The 20,054-nt window shown below is 36.1% G+C and overlaps 1 protein-coding gene across 2 annotated transcripts in view; it reads left to right on the forward strand.

Annotated features, from left to right (window-relative positions):
• Positions 1-20,054, forward strand: part of DNAAF5 (dynein axonemal assembly factor 5) — a 30,661-nt gene that overhangs the window by 3,007 nt on the left and 7,600 nt on the right. For both annotated transcript variants that reach the window (XM_075165245.1, XM_075165246.1), the window contains exons 5-9: positions 3,463-3,695; positions 6,671-6,883; positions 9,018-9,161; positions 14,172-14,340; positions 16,942-17,089. In XM_075165245.1, the coding sequence (XP_075021346.1) occupies positions 3,463-3,695; positions 6,671-6,883; positions 9,018-9,161; positions 14,172-14,340; positions 16,942-17,089 (907 nt within the window). The remainder of the gene's footprint in view (positions 1-3,462; positions 3,696-6,670; positions 6,884-9,017; positions 9,162-14,171; positions 14,341-16,941; positions 17,090-20,054) is intronic.

Genomic DNA, 20,054 nt, shown 5'->3' on the forward strand with positions numbered 1-20,054 from the left:
GGTTCTCCATTAGCCAGCAGTCAGGTGAAGGGTGGGCACAGAGATGACCGGAAAGGAAGGCAGGATGAAAGAACCTGTGAGCTGAGTCCTTGAATAATGAGAACTAGGCACAGCATTAATGATCTACAGAATTGGTGTGGAAGAAAAATTTGCAGTGAAATTATTTCAGACTTCTTTGTGAGACACTGGGATGCTAAATAAAATCTACCAGCGTACATGAAGAACATGGGAACAGAAACAATAATTTGCTTTATTGTATACAAAAACGCAGGATATGCAGCATGGGTAGATTACTTTTTAGTACCATACGATTTATAGGTAGCTTGAAACTTGTTTCCTGTCTCAGGTTTGTAAAGTTAATGTTTAAAAATATGCATATGGGTGTTGGTGAGAGAGAGGGTTTAAATGGGTCATTTATTGATTTCTATACTCGTATTTAACAGAACAAAAACTCCTTTGGTGTGAAAGAACAGGTTCATGCTTGACTTGTGCCTACCTGACAATCACATCACAGAATACCCAGCAGCAAAATCCTTTCCATGACAGTAGGTTCCGGAGTCCTTTCTCCTTTGAAATGAGACTTTTTTTTTTCTTTTAAAGTTGCTTTACTCAGTAATGCTTGAATGAAAGGGGAAGCACTTCATAATGGTGACTGTTTGACAGAACTGTTTAGCTTTGAAGACAGTCAAGTTGATCTGTTATCCTTTTCAATTTTTTTTTCCCCTTATTTTATGTATAATATTACCTCAGGGTTTTATAAATGGTAAAGAATGCTTTTACTTCCACTAGTGATGGCAGAAACATATTTCTCTTTTTGGCAGTCAGAGAATTTTTTAACATATATAAACTGTTGAAGTTGAGTGTCTAAGTTCCATTACTTATTTTGTAATGACCATGATATAGTGAAGGTCATCAAAGGCTTTATGTGCTAGTCCTTGAAACAGTTGTTATAATTTATATTGCTAATACTGTTACCTTGTTCAGTTTTCTCTAGGTGTGTGTTGGGTTTCGTGTGTGTGTGGACTGTTGTGGTTTTTTTTTTAGAAAGGGACATCTATCAATTACTTCATAAATTAAATTATACAAACTTTCTGAAATAATCTTCTTAGCATAATAAATGCGCTACACATATTTGGGCAACACTCCAGCCCTGCATTTAATTGACTTTTCATGCATCTTGCTTGGTAGAAATACACAGTTAAGGCTTGAATGTGACACATGTACACTCTTGAGTCCCAAGTTAATGGTGACTTTAAGATATAATTTCCTGCTGCTTATCTTTACTTCCAGATTGTATGTCCTATTAACAGTCAGGCTTTATGTGACAGAATAGAAGAAAAATGAGAGGAAAGGGTGATCGTCTACTTAGTCTTACAGATACAAAACTTTGTCAAAGACGCTAGTATACCTTAGTTTCAAGTAATAATTTGTGGTGTCTTATCACAGACTGTATATGTATGAGTTATTATGTCTGTCCTTCCCCCATGTTTCCCCTCCACACACATTCTATTTTTTTATAATATTATTATGATGTATTTTAACTCTTTGCTCTTACTTCTGACTTATTCAACGTCCTGGAATATCTTTTTGTAACTGTGAGTTTATAGTACATTTTAGTTAACTGTCTTAGTCCAACTGTCAAGCTAATGAACCTGACATATGAGCCACTGTGCTTTGATCTCAGGATGACAGATATTGCAGGTCAGAGGAAGAGTTAGACCTCATACCTGGTGTCATCCAAACAACTGAATAGTTTTCCATTGAGCAATAGCAGTCATTGCCTTAGGATACAGGCGCAGACAGTTTATAGCAGGGAAGTCTTTGACAGGAGTAGCTACAGGGATAAATGCCTGCATTTGAACATCTGAAATGAAGGAACTACTGATAAAGAATGGTCCAAATTCTTTAAACAAAATTATGCCTCAGGATGCCAGTCTGTATTTGCTGTCTCAAGTTGATTTCTTTATTTGACCTTTTGCTATTCATTGTCAGTTTTCATAATCCAAAATGTTATCCTCCATTGACAAAAGAAGGAGCAATTCATGTCCTGATGCTTGAAATTTTTTTTTTTCCTACTCTAGGTATTTCATAGGCATTTCTATAAGCCTTAATGCCTATAAGCCTTTTGTATTCTTCAGGCCATTTACTTTAGTCTGTTTTCTTTTTAGCATTTGTAGTTACACGGACCAATGCGGGGAAAATATGCTGAGACAACTCAGTCATTTCCTTTCTAAGCATTTACAGGAGAACTCTGTACCAGAAATAAAAAATGTACTCCCACATTCGGTGTTTTTTGACACCTCATAATGAATAATGTTTCTTCCTCAAAACAGTATGTGAACGTCGTGAGTGGCGATAATAAATTGGTGGTTCTTAGAGAACAACTTTTCAGATTTTGTCTGTATAAGCATGTACAGTGTAAAGGAAAAAAAATTCTCCTGTAGAAAAAGTCACTAAAAAAGTTTATTGCAATTCTTTGGAAAGCACTGTCTTAGCTTTGTGTAAAGTACAAAAGTGGAGGCTTGATAGTTGCTTGTGATATTGGTCAAGTTGCTTCTCTGAGTGTCAGTGATTTATAAATGCGCTAAGATGTAAATTTGATGATTATCAGACAGGACAGTAAGCATTTGTTGGGGAAGTTAAGTTTATTAGTTCTTTAGAAATCTGCATTCTCTATTGAGGTAGGGAATATGTATTTGTAACACTTTGGGGTTTTGTGTAAAAACAAAAAATAACAACTTCCTGAAAAGGCCTTAGCAAAGAGATTGTATAATAGCTGTGATTTTTAAAATAATATCAATTTTGTTGGCTTGATCTATTACACAGCACTTGTATAAGTCATAGTACCCCTTCTATTTTTAATTTGCTAGATACACTTTTAACCTTTTCCTTTAGCGGGCACAATTGACGTTATTTTACTGCAGTTTATGTCCCCTGCACTATTTGTGACTTCTACCTTTCTTTCCCCCTCCAAATTACATTTAACTCGGTGATACCACAACGTTTGCATGCAAAAGTCTTTCTTCTGTTTTACTTCTGTGTGTTTCAGTTTGTTTTTTAATGGGATTTGTGTTGCTATAAAAAATAAAAGGAAATTATTAAGCTGTGTTTTCCAAAGTGGGTAATGTCCCATATTCATTTTAGTACTCTTTCTCTTCCTCTTCTGTAAACATTTTAAAACATGTAATCTAAATCACCATCCAGTAATAAATAAATAAATTTTAAGAGAGCTGTGTGGAGTTTAAATTCTGCAATATATATTAAAGAAATGCAGCTTGCCCAGGTAAATTCCTCAGCAGCATTTGGAATATTTTGTTCCTTGCTGAAGCAGACACCCATAGCTGTTATCTCAGAGCCTTTAAACTTTTCTAAGGATTAATGTGCATTGACTTTTCCTTTGATATCTCTTTTTCTTTTTTTCCTTTTTTATTGTTTTTTGTTTGTTTGTTTGTTTTCTTCTAGTGACTCGACCAGGACTAGGTTGTCGGGAACTTGTGTCAAGAAATCTCTCCAAAATTCTTCCAGGTCTCTGTCACGATATAACGGACTGGGTTGAAAGCACAAGAATAAAAGCATCCCAGCTTCTGTATACATTATTGCTACATGCAGAGGATCACATAACACAACACATGGAGCTACTGCTTAGAACTTTGTACCAAGCATGCTTGGATGAAGAAAGTGATGTGGTTAAAAATGTAAGTTTACCCTGTTAAAGTATCTACTGTACGCTGAATAAAGACCCTATCTTTTATAGTCTTGAGTCAGTCTTCTGAGGGTTGACCTTACCTTAGGTCACTGGAAATTGCCTGTGACTGAAGGATCAGGCTCAGGTTTTTATGGATGTTAAAAACATTTGAACATTACACATACATACTGTGTTAAAATAAATGTGTTCTTCTATTACTGGTATGATGACCAATAATAAAGTTATTTAAATACTATTTAGTTGATATGCCAACCCCACGAAGCATTGATAATGATCTCTTTAAAAATCATAAGCGGCAGATTATAGTATAAAAACCTTGGGGCAACAAATTCCATTTAAAAAAATGTGCAGGTCATGCCCTTTCAAGTTAATTTCACTTATCTCCCCCTGCTGCATAATCCAACCATAATTCCAACCAAACATTGAGGTATGTTTATTCCATGTGATACCCATATTCAGTGTTTGAATACTTGACTTAATGCTTGTAAAATGCCTTTTTTTTTTCCATGGTTTTTGTGAGGAATAACTAGTATCCTTTTTCCTAACAGTTGATGCTGTCAACACTTTGATCAACATTATCAATAAACACATGTAGTTGAAGACATTAGATAAATTTAGCAGAGGATAGACAGGTGATACAAACATTTTTATAATTTTAAGAGAAAAATCTTCTGTTTATATTTCTACACAAGCAAGAGAACATACATATAACAAAAAGAAAAATCCACATAACTTACTTTAAAGCTGCAAATTTTATTGCTTTGGGAAATTGGAAGGATGTGTTCTGCTGACTTAATGCAAGCAGTCCAACCAATGTCAGAAAAGCTGATTTCCTAAATCAGGCTTTTCTTTAGGTTCCTGTTATCAGTTGAGCTATGTAGACTGTGAAATCCATTTCTGAAAAGATCCTTTTTTTCTCTTTTTTTTTTTTCTGCAGTTTCTTGTTGTCTTTAGTCTTTCTCAGTACTAATTGTTGTCTCTCTCCTTTAATTTCTTCTGAATTGTTCCTCCCCTTCCCCCAGTTCTTACACTGTTATCCCCTTCTACCTATTCCACCCCTTCCACCTCCCCTTTCAGAACCAGCATCTGATCTCTAACCATATTGCTTTTCAGTGAGATTGAGCTTGTAAGGTAAGCCAGTCACGCACTGATGGATAGTAGAGAGAAGTAAACCTGGAATAGTGTCAGAAGTCATCATGTTGTTTCAAAAAGGGATATACGGGCCTTAGGAAATCAATGCCCCAGGGTTGAAGTAGGAGATATGCCACTGTGGGTATGCAGCTTTTCAAGTTCCTTAGTGCTTGTATAAAATATATAAGAAAACTTAAATAATTAGAAGAATAAACCCATGTGGTCCTGCTCTCCTGGTCAAATTTCCCATCTAGTGCTTTTTGCTGTAAATATAAAATCAAAAGTATGTGTTCAAGCAGCACATAGTTTTCGCTTTCCTTTTTTTGACTGTACTTGTCTCTTTCTTAGAATTCCACCACTAATCTTCTCGCAGGTGCTTCCAAGAGATTTATTCACAATTAGGAGATGGTTTCTATATTTAATTTTACTCTTCCTTGTGACAAAATTTAAGATTCAGCAACTTTTGTTTGTGAATGCCTTTTATCTCCTTAGTGATGCTGCTTCCCAGGATACTGTGATTATCTCCTCTATCATTTGTTACTGTAGAACCCTTTTCAGAGCAGCCACCAACTTGGAAAATGTGCATGTCTTTCTCCTGCCTAATAATACCAAATGAGATGTATAAGAGTAAAAGACCAGATGGTTTCTTACCCTTTTTTTCTTTTTTTTTTCTTTTTTTTCTTTTTCCCCTGTTAAAATGAGCAGATAAATTGATCCATAAAAATGCGTCAATTCGTATTTTTGAACTGTTTAATTGTATTGTCCTTTTCCAGATTTCAGAGCACTAAGAGTCTTTTTCTTTCTCTATGGCAAATATGGAGGAGGACAGGGTTCACATCTACACAGAGTATGTTATAACTGTTTTGAGTCTTCACCCTTGTGAAAAGAAACAGTTATATATAGTGCAGATTTAAACTATAGAATTCATGGCTACATGCTTCCATTGAGACTAAAAAACTAGGATGATTCAAGTATTAATTAGGTGCAATTAAAAATCCATGGCTAAATCACTAGACTAAAAATCATACCAAGGGGAAATAAGCTTTCATATTTGGGGAAGCGAGCCAACCATTAAATAAATGGGTTAGGAAGAAATGTGCCTGTTGCACAGGTAACGGTGCAGTAGTTGACTATATCTTTATTCATGCACCTGACTGTAAATATTGGGCATCAGTCAGGGAGTAAGCTCTGGTGTTACGGTATTTCATGTGGAATACAATGTACCGATATGTCTGCAAGGCAGAGACGGTATCAAAGAGCATGAGTATCATGTGGAATACATAGTAATTTAAGCCTTTTCAGTTAAAGAAGAGATTGAAAGCAGTGGGGTTCCCCCATGGCAGTGCTTCCACAGTAAACCAGATCTGTAATGTCAGTGTCAAAATATAGTATAATAACAAAAAAATCCCTCTTCTGGGGTTTTATTGTTGTTGCTTTTAATAGACGGGTGGTAGGTGCATTGAGAGCATTCTTCAGAACAGCATGTGGAGGACAAAATGCTAAACCACTAAATCTGCAACATCTGGTTATTCTAAGCTAGAGACTTCATTACACTGGAAGTTGTACACTTCATTTCTGTGCATTACTTTCTCATGGAAGTTTGTCTGATGCTGAGAAGAGTGCTTGCATGCCTTATTATGTGCTTACTGAACACATGTCAAGAAAATTTCTTCATGCATATAATCATTACTGAGAGAGTGGAAGAGGCCTACAAGGCAACTGCTGAAGCACTTAAAGTAACAGCTGGAAGCATAAAAAGAAAAAGCCCGTGATATGTTGCATGGTCTTTGTGTTTTCAGGAAAATCCTAAAGTTATTCCTGTTCTTTTTCCAGTGTGTGAAAGCAGCAGAATTGATTGGAATGTTTGTCAGTCCTAAGGTGTCGTTGAGATTAATCCTATCAGCCTTTGGGAAGACGCCTAAGCCATCTTGTATAATGGTTCTAACTGCAGTGATTCGAGGTAGCCCAAAAGAAATCTTACAGCCTCATTTGACCGATCTTGGCAACACACTGTCACAAGCTGGAGTTTGTCAACGATCTGAAGAGGTAAGGATAACTGGCAAATACACAACAGACTACAGTTTTAGACCAGTGGTTCTCAAACTTATTTTTTCCCTTGTTCTCCCTAAATATTCCCATTCCTATCCCTCCCTTGCACACCTCCTCCACCCTATCTCAGGATATAGTTGTGGACGTGCGTCTGAGACAAAACAGGAGCTTCCCTGTCCTCCCTGGGCCTGTTGTAGTTTCCTAGCCAAATCTGCTATTCCCAAAAACTTCCTAGCAGACCATCCTCTCGACAGATGTGGTTTCAAGAACTGCTGTAAAAGGCTTCAGATAGTGGGAGGAAAGTGAAAAGGCATGACGGGGTGAAAAGAAGCTGTTTAGTATGTACTGTACTAATAGAGGACTACCTTGGCTGATCAGAGGCAGAATTTAACCCGTGTTTTTAAATGTTTCATGTTCACAGTCAAACAAGATCATATATTTCGTTCCTCATCAGTAGAAATGACCGAAATCTTTTCACAGTCCATTGTAATTGGCATGTCAGGTTTCCCAAGAAAGATTCCCTCTTAATATCATCTTCTTATTTTTGTTTTGTATTATTATTGTTTTCCGTTTTAAAAGGAAGGTACCAATACTCCTACGTGTACATTTAGGAGCATGCTTTGTAAACTGTTGGGCCTGGTTGCTTCTCTTTAAGTGAGAATCTAGGAGGAAGTCCTTTATAAATTAGAAATTTACTCTCAAGTGTACCCTTAACTAATGGCTGAGCCTGAAGACCATTTTCATTTTAACATTTGAAGAATATTCATCAGTGGCTGTATAAGGAGGTGAGAGATTCTCTTCAACGTGGAATGGAGATTTTTTTTTTCTCCCTCTTCAGTTGCTCAGATGTGGAAATAGATCTGTTAGAGATGCACAAGAAGAATCCCTACATTTTCCTCCACAAATGAAATCCCAGCTTTCATTCCACCGAAAGTTTGTTAAGCCTCTGCTCTTAAGATGACCAAAAAAGGGCTAGTGCTGTGCCTTCAGAAAACTCTGACTTCATGTCAGATGCAGACTTCCCTTTAAAACAGTTACTCATGTGTGTAGACTGAATCTAGCGTAATTGTCTTTTTGAGCCAATGTAAGATGTATGTTTGAAGTTCTTCCCTCATTAGGTTTCTTCCCTAATGGAATATGTACCAGTGATGCAGAAATTAATCTTAATCTCCATGAAGCCTGTGATGATTAGGAACTCGTATAACTGGAAGCACTATAACCTGATTGTTCAAATAACAATTCCCTAAAGTATACCTGCAAAATTGCTATGAGGTCTTAAGCTTACCACTTCCATTTGGCATTAGATACAATAGACACATTCATCTGCAGCTGAAGTGTTTGCTGGAATTGTTCTAGCCTTTGGTCTTGGAAAACAATCTTTCTTTATTTTAGACAGCGAATGCTGCAAAGACACTGTTTAGCTAAGGATTGACCATGTCCGTAAGATTAATAACATCTATAGCTAACTTATTCCTAGACTTGATTTATTTTTTGGAAGTGAATTTGTAACAATGGCCTCTTCTGTTCATTGAATGTAATCTGACAGCTTCATAGAGTATCTGATGCACTTTATCACAGAAGCTATTGCAAACTAACTGACAACAATATTGACTTCAACTGCTATCAATTGGATCAAGATAACATGAATTATATTGCATCAAATGAGATAAATTGACTGAGATAGTAGCAGGCGCTCGGGTTTTCTTGGTTTATGTATTTAACCATTATTGTTCCATTCAAAATAGTCAAACATGGAATAATATTTGAAAGGGTTGTAACAAATATGTTATTAATTAATAAATTGCACTTCAGAATGAGAAAGTACTATCGGTACACATTCCAAAATGCTTTGATTTTTATTCACAGTGGAACAATTGTGTGATTAAGAGCAGGGTCATTTATTTTGTTAACAGGACGAGGTAAATACAAACAAAAGGTGTGGGAGGAAGATTATATTGTATTCTATAAAAAGTATAATGTAAGTAATGAAAAGAACTAACACGAAACTATCAATATGTTACCAATTTAGGGGATTATACAGTGCTCAGATTTTATTATTGTCATTTCCCATATCTCTCATGTTATATTTTTGTAACAAAACTTAATAAATTTATGCTTTTTTAAAAAATAGGTCTTTTATATGGAACAGTTGCTTTGTTGTGTACAAGCATTGATTGAAGTATGCCAGGAAGACTGCAAAGAAATTAGCTTGCAGCTAATGAAAGTTTTGGTGACAATAATGGCAATACCATGTTCTCAGCACCTTAAAGAAAAGGTAAACTATGAGCTGGTTCAATATTCTGTTGTGTTTCTGATTTTTACTATTGATAAGACACTTTGTCTAAACAGAGCCATAATTATTTGTCTTGCTGTTAGGTTTAAACCACAGAAATCCTTTACTAAGAGCTCATCCACAAAGATTGGTAGAGTTTGAAATGATTTGGTGTTGCATGACCTTGACTGTACCCTCTGTCTGTCTCCTCATCTTTTTCCATAGCTGAAATTACTTTGGGTTTAGTCTGTTTAAAACAGATAAAGGCAACTTCTCCAGAAGAATAAATCATTAAAATCTTATTTGTAAGAGCTAAGAACTTGTACAACACTACTAGTTTTGTTTGGGGATTGCTTATTTTTCATCTGTGTGTGTGTGTATAGCAATCTGTTTCAAAAATTATGTAGAAATATAATAGTTAAACATGTAGATATACATATAACTTCAAATTAATCAGATTCACTCTGTTAGAATGAAAGAAGCATGAGGGAATACTTGGATTCTGTGTTTAGTCATAAAACTGTTCTGCAAAGATCTATCCCTATGGCACAGTTCTGGTGATTAGTTAATATTTAGACATCACTGTGAAGGCTGAAAGATCTATGAATGTTATCATTTGTCAGTCAAAATATTGATATTTCTGCTTTGCCAGATCACAGTTCATAGTTGGTAGGTGCTACATCTATTTCCAGACAACAGTTTGAAGATCTGTTTAATGTTGAATCCTGCAAATCCACAGGGCTGTAATTAAGATTAGCAGCAACAGAGAGTAGGGTCTTATAGGTTATTTCTTTTATGGAACTGGAAGACAGGGTAGTGCTAGGGCTAGCATGGGACTAAGGTTGAGATTAAAGTCTAGGGCAACAGTGATGCCAGAGGAGCTGAATGTGCTGTTGCATCTTGCAAACTCTATAAGACTAGAACGTACACTAATGTTTCTAAGGCAAGTATTAGCTCCTACATAAGTGTAATCTGCAGAAATCTGGTTAATATCTGAGTTTGGCTGACTTAGCAGCAAAGGATATTACTCAGGTAAGAAACTTAGGAGTTGGCCTTATTGCTACATCTTGTGAGGCTTGTTCACTGCTGTGGGCTTTACCGGTGGGGAGTAGTGGCTCGTGGCTAGTCCAAGGTTGTGCATCTGTCGCTGTACATACTGTATATGATTAATACCAGAATTTAGTTCGCAGTTGGGTTTACAATTTGGGGCAGCAGAGCCTGGAGAATTACGTTTCTTCATCATTTTGGTTGAAGGCTCATAGAGTTAGAATATGTGCTGGTTCTGAGAAGGGCCCTAGAATTCAGTTTTATTTTGTGGCCAAAAACACCCAGTATGGGTCTGTAAGCTATAGTTACAATTAGATTTTTTTTTTTTTTTTTTTTTTTAAAGTGTGTTCAGATTAGGTTTCAGAGTGGATGGCTTGAAGTACATTACTGGAGCATGGGAAGCTCACAGTTGGATGAGGGCAGCCATTGGCCTAGGAGAACACTTTACTTGGGTGGATATTAATCACTGGGCTGTGGTTTAGGTAAAGTTTTGGGACAGGAGGTGCTCAAGAGTTCATGCTTTTCGCTGGATTCTGGAAAGCCTTGGGCATGCTGTTGGTGCTGGTTGAACTGTTGGTGCTTACTTTTTAGGTGGATATAAGTCACTGGGTCATTGTTAATGTTAGGTTATACACAGGAGCACACAAGTGGCCAGAAAAAAACTCAAATTTATTTTCTGACTATTAAAGAACAATTCACCTATAGATCAAGAGCACTACTAGCCTTAAAAAAGTAATAGTTTCATAATCCTTTTTTTTATCTTTAGACAAAGATCAGACTGATTTTACAGTAGTTAACCTTTTTACCTTCCCACCAGAACCAAAAGTTTAAATGTTGCAGGAATGCTTTAAAATCAAGGACATCTGTAGATGCCCTGGTAATAGATGAGCTTTTTTGGCTTAACATTATCTCACCCCCTTATTTCTCTCTTCCTCTTTCTTCTGCAAGCTGAATATCAAATAAATCAGCAAGCCATCCTCATGTAGTACAATTCTGACCTATCCAAGTTGTCTTTTTTCAAACGTGCACCTTAAACGCGATGGCTATTCTTCCTTTTCTCTTGCTCCCAGGCATAGTATTCCAAAGGCCTGGGTAGCATCAGTATTTATGGCCCCATAGCTGACAGGCTGCCTCGGAGGAGGCATACGCTTAGAAAACTGTTCCGAAAGAAGTAAAATAGAACAAAGCTTGAAATAAATATTGAAAATACTTTGCAGATCAGAGAGGTACGGCATGAAGATCTGTCTCATGGAGAGCCAGTGTGAGAGTGGGATTTTTTGGGGGGTTGTTTTGTTTTTAAACAAACAGTCTATCCCGATAAGACTTGGACAGATGGATCTGGTATGTTTTGCAGAATCTTGTCTGTTTAGCCCTGCAGTGGTCTATAAAGTCAGCAATGTCCATTTAAAACCTTACCAATTCGTACTCCTACAAAGAAAGCAGTTTCATGGAGATAAAGCCTGATTTTCATATACGGAAAACTTAATCTCTCAAGATTATTAAAGGTTTAAGATTTTCCTGCAGTTACAGATGATTTTTAAAGTTGACAGTACTTTGGATGAGAATCCTTTTTCTCATTAGCCTGTCTTTCAGCTAGGCAGATAGAAAATCTGGCAATGAGATTACATTATTGTAATATTTCAAATTTGTCACAAAGACAAATATGGCTTGATTTTATCTTTTTTCCCGTAGTTACTGACTATTCTAGAACTTCAAAGTGAGCTGTACAACTTGCAGAAGGCAAGAAGTCCCTGATAACATAGCTTAAGACCATATAGAACAAATGCATTATATCTAGCTTTACAAGTATAAATTTGTTGTTCAGAAAAGAAGTCTGTATTTAGGATCAAAAGATTTTGAGCATAAACAGAAATTATTCAAAAATTTGCATTTATAGAATTTCAATTCAGGCTTTACTATAAGGGGACAGAAGATCACAGAGATAGCGGAAACCACCACTGATGTGACCTGATTGTGAACACTCACAAGCTTGCTCGATTTTTGGCCCCTTTGCTGTGTGTTCATCAGTGTTTCTGGTTGCTTAGGGATAAGCAGAAAGATCAAGACCACCAACTGAGCACTTCGGTATCATGATGAGGAGTATGGTTTACAGCCCCAAATAGACAGAAGCCGTATCAGTTGTCGAGTCTGTTAAGCATGTATTGAGCTTGTCGGTGATTTAACTGGTGACCTAAAGATAAGATTTTGTTTCATTACCAGTGGCCTGTGCTATCTTGACTCTTCTTTTGGCACATGTTGATTATTAGCATGAAAATATTATATCATTAAACTTGTTAGCTTTCAAACATAGGAAAGAAAATCATCCTTGCTATTTGATTTTTTTTTTTTAAAACTGTGAGACACTTCTTAATGAGAAGATATGCATCAGTCTGTTGGTATATTTAATTTATTATCTTTTTTTTTTTTTAATTGCACTCCTGAAACTACGTAAAGAGTTTATTTTAAATCACCTGTGAACGATGTATTATTTTGTATCTCTTTCGTTCAATGGAAAAAACCATCTTGCCGATTGTGGTTGGGTTAATAACGGGGTACAGTTTCTGTCTGACGCATTCTGTCATTAAAATGTTCCAATTAATTTACAGATAAATTAATATTCTACATATAAGTTATTCTGAGTTGTTTTGGCTGGCTGGCAGAATGCTTCTAGAAGGAGAAATCTATTCTGCTTAAGGCAGGCAAACCTGCTTTAAGAGTAACCTTTGTCCTTAGCAAATCCGGATGTGGGGTTTTATTGTTTGTTTTGGGGGTTTTTTGTTTGTGTTTTTTCCCTAGAAATCTCATTTATTTTCTCCACTTCTGGTACTACAATAATAACATCTTTGTCTTGCAAGTGATTAGTTTGTAAAATTCTAAAGGTCCTAGACATCTTTCAGCTAACCTGTGCGGTTGAGTTCAGCTTAAAAATATTAAAAATATGGCTACAATTTGTAATTATGCTGAACCACTTAGAGTCAAATGATGTCACTCATAGCGCTGCACTACATCTTTCCCTGCAAGAACTGGCCATGCTGACGACATATGTTATTTCTCAGTGGGGTTTCTAATGGTGTCTTGCTCCCCACTCTTGATTCACGGTCCACTGAAATCACTAAGACTATAGATGCTGCTTTCAGCATGCTTTTAATCTCTTCCTTAGAGTTTTGTACCTCTGGTAGGAGTCTTCAGGAATAGTAAAAGCAAATTTTCCTTCGCTTTGAAATACATCTGCTATAAGTGATTAAGAAAATCTATATGCTTCCTTGCCAAGCATGATCAGGTCTGGAATTCATTTAGTAGTTCTTCTATGTACATGTTTTATTTGCCTGTCTCATGGAATAGTCTAAATGTAAATATGAAGAAGGTATTTCAAATGTAATAGTGAATTTTGGTACTTCTAAGCAACAGAAGTTGAGAATTTCAAAATGAACATGCCCAGCTACCCTAAAGAGAGAGCATCTTGCATAATTAAAATGGGGGGAGGAAGAAGGGGGAGAGGGGAAATACTATGTCTTCTCTGAGCTGCAATAGCAATAGTTTTTGGAAGCTGCCATAGCCTGCTAGATGGGATTGTGAGAAATTCCCTCTATGTTAATGTTTTAAACCATTCTTAAATTAAGAAGAAAAATCACTACATCTTTAAAACTAGTAAGAGCTTTTTTATGATGTGGTTAGTTTTTGGATAGGTTTTCACATGGATTAGAGATTCTTTCATTTTGCTGTTACGTTGCTGTGTTCCTTATGATTTCATTTTGAAATCGGGACAAATGTTTCGCTTTAAATCAAAGTTAATGGATGTAAGTATAGGCAGACATTAAATATCAATCTTGATTGTCCAAGTAGAAACTATGGAAATCTTCTTGTGTCTCTTCTGTTCTTATAGTATAATTATGAGTTTTAAAAGTTTTTTTCTTTTTCTTAATATTGTTTCAGTTAAGATGAAGTGTCCTGTTTCTCTTTTAACAGGTGGAGGAAACAATGTCTTCATTAGCTGAAGTGCAGCAATTGGATAGTTTTCTTTATCTCTACAAACAGCATATAATTCAGCTTATGGAATGGGTTTCAGTATCATGTGATTGTTGGACATGCTATTCTCCAGAAATATTACAGTTAGATGTCATCGCAACTCATTCAGGTACAACTTATTTAGTAGTGTGATAGTTCACCCAGTTCTAAATAAAATAATGATCTTCATAGCCTGCAGACACATTGTGTTTTATAATGAATAGTCTAATGTTCAGGAACTTCACAAGAATATGATGGAAAGCAGAACCAAAAATGTTGAAATAGCTCAAATTCCAAAAGGGTCCAAGGAGCATACTAAAAGCACTTCTGTAGAAGTACACTTTCAGGTAAATGAAACAGGTAAGGATTATGGGGAGACACACTGATGTAGCTTATGTGTCCAAAAATGTATCTATTTTTTCCATCTATTCACTAGTCTTATAAAAGATACTATCTTTCTGTACAAACATTTCCTCACTTACGTTCTTCAATACATTACTGTGTATAGGTTAGTGAAACACTTTGGCATACGTTTCACCTAAGTTCAGATCTGCACAGTGAACGTTCCCCTGATGCAGCTCTCCAGATTGCATCTACAGGCAAGGGACGTAGTGACAGGCAGTTCTTTTCACTAGACACCCATTTTAAGATGATTAAAATGGAAAGTCCTATTTATTTGGTTTTTTCCTTTCTGTTAGCTAAAATGGGGATGTAAACTTCAGCTACAGGTGAAGTATTATTATCACTACTGCAGATAGTTAAATGTAGACAGGTATATTTGAAGGGACCGTATCTTCTGCATTTAATTCTTGAATCTCAAAAAAAGTCTCAAGAAACCTATGTGAAGCACCCACTTGCTGGTTTGTGCAGCAACCAGCATAAGTACTTTTTCTTTTTTTTATCTGTGGAAAGAACAAAAAGTTTTTTCAGTGCAAGATCTGAGAGGCCAACTTTTCTGTATATTTGCACTCCCATTTCCATGACTGCATGACTGAGGGACTTCTAGACAGTTGTGTCTGTTTTCCTTAATGCTAAATAAATCATCAAATATCTGGGCAAACGTTTTGGCTTGCACCCAACACTGGTAATATGCTATTGTCTGTTTTCTGTCTGACACAGCAGCTCCTAGAGCTATTCTTTTTTTTTTCTTTTTCTTTCTTTTCATTCCCACACATGAAATGTTGTTTTTAATCAATTTAATCAGGTTTATTCATTTCAAATTTCTCAGTTTTTACTGTTTTTCAGGAATGTATGCTTATGATGAAATTAGCAATGTAGTTTATTATGTTTATTTCCCATCTGTTGAATTCACTGTTATCAGTTTGATTATAATAGTAGTAACTTTTAAATGTCTCAGAACTCAAATGAAGCAATGTATTTTTAATAAATGCTATGAAAATAAAGACCTATTTGTTGGCACAAAAATTTAGCAAACTGCAGTTTAACACCCTGTATTGCTTCAGTCTAGACAGTGAAGATTTGGGGGGGGGGGTTATTATTATTTTAAACATTAAATTTCCAGATATTATTAAATGCTAGTGAACTTGTTTTGGAATCTTGAATACTTCAATCTGTCTATTCCATGTGTGAGGAATATTCTTGTCATCAGAAATACTAGTGTTGTTTCTTCTTCTGGGAAGATTTTCTGAGTGACTGGGGTTGAATGGAGTGTGCCTCACAAGAAAGCAAAGCTTAAGAAGTTGCTAGAGGAAAGCAGTTTGTTGCAAACATAGAGCAGAAAGAGCATTCTACAGCAAGAAGCTTGCAGAATAAAGCATGTGTATAGTCTATATGTATTCTTTCTCTTTAAAACCATGCAGATGTTCATCATTATCAAGCAGAAAGGCACAAACTTCCTTCTGTTTTGGGAAAATCATTTCTTCAAATGTTGGGATAAAGCTTAGGGGGTTTTGTTTGTTTGTTTATTGCTTAGTGGTGAAAACAGAATTCATCATAGGATGTGAAAATGTTAACAAACTAGAGAATGAATTTGGAAAATATTTTTATTTCCAATAGTAGCTTCTAAAATTCATTGTATTTTAGATTCTCTTGTAAAAGGCAAATAAGCATTATTCAAACATAGAGAAAGAATACTGCTGCAATAATTCTATTATCCAAGTTTTGAGGCTAACCCTTTCAAACATACCCTTTCCTGTGCCTCTGGGAGTCATGAACATCTTTCCTTGAATGCTGCATGTGGGAAAACTTGAAAGAAGAAAAAAGCATAGTTAATGCTGCTGTTTGGAGTGGTGTCATGGTCTTACCAGATTCAGTATGATCTTTCATTAAGTTCAATAAAACCAGAACTTCGTGCATAGCCTCAAGCTTTCAGAGCTACACAGTGAACAGCGTGCATTAGTCCACCCAAAATGTCATCTTGTACTGCTGGTCCCAGCAACTAGGGGATGTCATTGATATGTCCGTGCTATGTAATGCAATGTAGTACGGCAGCACCAAGCTGGCTAAATGACACGTGAGTAAACCGATCTTCAGGGAGCGCCATGCTGCTGTGGCTAAGATTGGGGGTACCGGAGCCCATGGAGGGTCAGCTTGGGTATTTGTACACCACCTAATACGATGTAACGTGGATACAACAACTGCCACGCAAGAGTGGAAAGTTAAGTACTATTTTAATACCAGGCATATTACAGATTTTAATGCACTCACATATTAAACATCTAAATAGAACTTATTAGTACTCTGAAATAAGTCTTATGTTTTTATTTTCTAGGTCCTGTTATAGGTGAAGCTCTGAATAACTTTATTCTCATTCTTACGATGTGTCTTCAGCCAAACAAAGATCCCCAGATGCGGTTAAAACTTTTCACTGTTTTATCACAGTTGCTCCAGAAAGCAAGTGAAACCGTCAATTCTCAGGGGTAAGTAGAGTTCTAATTTCACACAGCTATTTGAACGCTACAGTGGCATTAAAAAGTAATGACCATGGTAGTTATTTAACCCCTGTAATTGTGTCCATGTTAGCATGTCTGGGAGAAGAAAGACTTTCCCACCATCTTCTACAGCATGTTTTTCTTGCTATATTTTTTAACAATGCTTAGAAGGGCGGAGTACAATAATTTAAAAAAAAAAATTGAAGTCTGGACTTCCTCCACTGTAATCTTCCTACCTCTGCCACTATGGAGAATTAAAATGTATGTCAGACAGCAGATCTGGATAGTTTTCAAAAAATAAAGAGTTATAGTTGAAAAGAATATATGTTTGAAAGCTAAAATGGGGATTCTTAGGAAAGAAAGGTGGGGGGGTTAGTTGTTTTTTCTTTTTTTCTTTTTCTCCTAGCCAACTCTTAAATCCTTAAACTTTGCCTGTAGTCATTGTAAGGAAACAATAAAACGCCCCCAAAAACGGGCATTTAAAAATGCCTATGATATAGCATAGTGTTTAAAAAGCATTAAACTAAATGTTTGATAAATAATTATTATTACTCTCAGTGACTGATGATAGAAGTCTCCTGTTGCTTGGCACTATTTTTGCATTGCAAGTACAATCTAACTATAATTTACGGTGCTTATAAAGCCCCTCCATTTATAACAATCCCAACAGTGGGGCTCTTTTGTCATTATTAATTTAGCCCTACTAGTAGTGCAAACACTTCTGCAAGGTTGTCCTGAATACATAAACCATATCTGCTCTGCTTTTCCCAGTGCCTGCTGCATTTAGTATGTAAATGTATTCTGATTAATTTTTTTTTCATTTTTAGCTCTTTAAAAAAAAAAAAATCAATCACAGGGAGCATTCTTCCTAAAAGTACTTCGATAGTAATGGTCATTTATACTTAAAAGTTTTTTCATTATTCTGATGAGCAAATTGGCACTCAGTGGGCATTCTGGTATGTTGAACATTCATTCAGGTTCCATGAGGCCATGGTAGTATGAATGTAGATGTATTTTTACCATTTTTAGATATATTCAGTATATTCATGGCCTGCATCCTATAATGTGAGAGAAGGAGGAACCCAGATGTTCCCATTCAGTGGGGGATTCCAGGGAAGCTGAAGAATCTCTGTTAACGCATCCCCTAGTAGATTTTGAGCTAGTGTGCTTCAGATGGAATATAATGAAGCTGTCCTTTTTTAACTGAAAGCTTTTGTGCCAAGTGTGTTGTTATCTGTTTCCATATTTTCAGGATCCAGTATTAAAATCCCTATTCGTATGAAAAATCTCTTCGTAGTCAGTGGATTACTTGTTTAAATAATCATGTAACTGAGTAGTAGTTACAAGATCAATCTATATATGCAATAATCTTCCTAAAAGAAAGAAAGAAAAGCACTTTGAAAACTATTTTAAGTGTTCCAGGATCTGACTGTTTGTTGTAAGCTAATCTGTTATATCTCAGATCTGTATCATCTAACTGAGAATGCAAAGGCTGTGGAGCCAAGAAATGTCATCTCATCTGTTCTGTGGTGCCCTGAACACAACAATAATGCTTATTAAGTGTGTAATAACGTATTTCAGTCTAAAAATGGGATAACGCGACTCTCTCCTATCTATTTATTTTGTTTTATGGCCTAATTTTACTGTCCTTTATTTACTGCAGAATACATTATTAGCTCCTGTTCATCTACCATACAATCACATCTATTATTTTCCACATTTGTTTTTAAAACATTAAATATGTTCATTCTTTCAAAGTGTTTAATCAAATTCAGACCTGGTCAACAAGTTAGTCTCACTGGCGTTTCTTCTCTATACGTTTTCAGTTATCTGGTCTCCTGCTCTTCCTCCTCAGAAATAGCATTACAGATGACAGCAGAATAGAATTTGAAGAATTGAGTTAAATTCTCTGTTCTGCCTCTCATTTGTGATCTACAGAAAATCATTTAGGCTGCATCTAAGCAGTATGACAGGTACATTACATGTCATGCTACAGAGACCTGACCTGCACTGTTCCTGACCAGGGTGGCTAGGAGGTAGGGAAGGACTTCTCCATTAACACATAGCCTTACTCATTCTTTGTTTCTCACCTGTACAGTAGGACTAGTAGACTTCTCTATCTGAAAGTCTCTGAAGTGCTGAGGTGAGTATATTAAGTTAGATCGTGTAGGTACTGCTGATAGAGAGAGAGGACCAGTGCAGGACCACAGGGAGAACATCATCAAAGAGTAAACTTTTGGCAGTTGTCAAAGTAAATAGGATGAATAAAAAAAAAAAAAAATCTTTCTTCTGCAACCCAGTCATTTGTATAAATAATGGAACCAAAGAGAGGAAAAAGAAAACCAACCCAACGAGCTGTCAGCTTCACTAGGATTCCTAGGAATGGGAAATTACCAGTATGGAAAAAATAGAAGACTATGTTTCAAAGTAATCCTCTCAGCAAATATAGCCACACATCACACCGGCTCTCCACAGATAGCAATGATGGAAGTTGTTTTGCTCAGGGCAGTGTGAGTGAATGGCCTTTTGTGAAGATTAGATACATCCAATAAGGTTAATAGACCTGTTTGTACGAAGAACACTCCTGGCTAAGGATGGGCCAGTCTAACTCATAATGAGGCTCTCTGTCCTCTGAGAACAAGAGCAATGCAATGAATTTTACCAGTAGGTTTATCTTAAAAACTAAAAAGCAGTAGAGGGAGCTAAATGACTCTTTTGAAGTCTTGATCCTACTTACCATTTTAACAGCCAATGCTTTAATGTAGGAAGTAACATGTCAAGTCTTTGTGTTTGAAGAGTTGTTTGCAAAACATTTTTGGAGGTTTTGACTTGTAAAAGCAAATCCAATTTTGTTTCGAATTACCTGGATTTAGGATGTAAAGTTTGGAAAAAACAAAAGCATATGCACAAAAAAACCAAAAAGCAACAATCCACAAACATACAAAGCCAAGTG

Source organism: Calonectris borealis, chromosome 16, assembly GCF_964195595.1.
Source record: "Calonectris borealis chromosome 16, bCalBor7.hap1.2, whole genome shotgun sequence".
Lineage (NCBI taxonomy): Eukaryota > Metazoa > Chordata > Aves > Procellariiformes > Procellariidae > Calonectris > Calonectris borealis.